This window comes from Morone saxatilis, unplaced genomic scaffold (genome assembly GCF_004916995.1).
Source record: "Morone saxatilis isolate NCDOM2014 unplaced genomic scaffold, NCSU_SB_2.0 Contig17, whole genome shotgun sequence".
Lineage (NCBI taxonomy): Eukaryota > Metazoa > Chordata > Actinopteri > Moronidae > Morone > Morone saxatilis.
In genome coordinates, this window is record NW_023339729.1 from 28,011,468 (window position 1) to 28,012,016 (window position 549).

The 549-nt window shown below is 41.9% G+C and overlaps 1 protein-coding gene across 1 annotated transcript in view; it reads left to right on the top strand.

Moving 5' to 3' along the window:
- The first annotated feature begins 220 nt into the window (after nucleotides 1-220).
- LOC118327002 (beta-1,4-mannosyl-glycoprotein 4-beta-N-acetylglucosaminyltransferase-like) overlaps nucleotides 221-549 on the top strand; it is a 1,486-nt gene continuing 1,157 nt past the window's right edge. Inside the window, exon 1 of the mRNA XM_035660167.1 lies at nucleotides 221-261. Coding sequence (XP_035516060.1) covers nucleotides 221-261 — 41 coding nt within the window. The remainder of the gene's footprint in view (nucleotides 262-549) is intronic.

The following is a 549-nucleotide window of genomic DNA, read 5'->3' on the forward strand; positions in this document are numbered from 1 at the left end:
TTAAGTCTGTGTCGCAGTTCTAAAAAGTTGGGTTTTGATCAGTGATTTAAAATTGGATGGATCAAAATCCAGCCATGGGTTTCAATCTGACCTAAAACCATACACAACCTGTTGAAGCGGCTATTATATGCATAAACTTTTCACCCCGTTTCTAACTACACTCTCCAGTAAACAGCAAGTAAACAGCGAAATGTTGAGATGTCACTGAACATCTGAAGACATGATAAGCTATCTGTTTGTTTCTCCAGAACTCAGGAATGTGTAAGATAATCAAAGCGGGCCTACATAATGTAATGTCAGCAGCGAATTAAAGAAGTGAAAGCCTGCAGCTTTAAAACGGCCAGTGACAGAAAAATGCACTACACAGTTGACAGCTAAATTAAGTAAAAACAGACAGCGGTGTGGTACAGGATGAGTCATAACAGCAAGGAAGTGATACCTAGACTACTTGAACAAAGTGGTGACAGTGCACCTTGACACCAGGCGCAGTGCCGATGTCTCATTTCAGAGGGCGTAAGCACCTGCAGTGGGCCCTTAAAAGTGCTAATG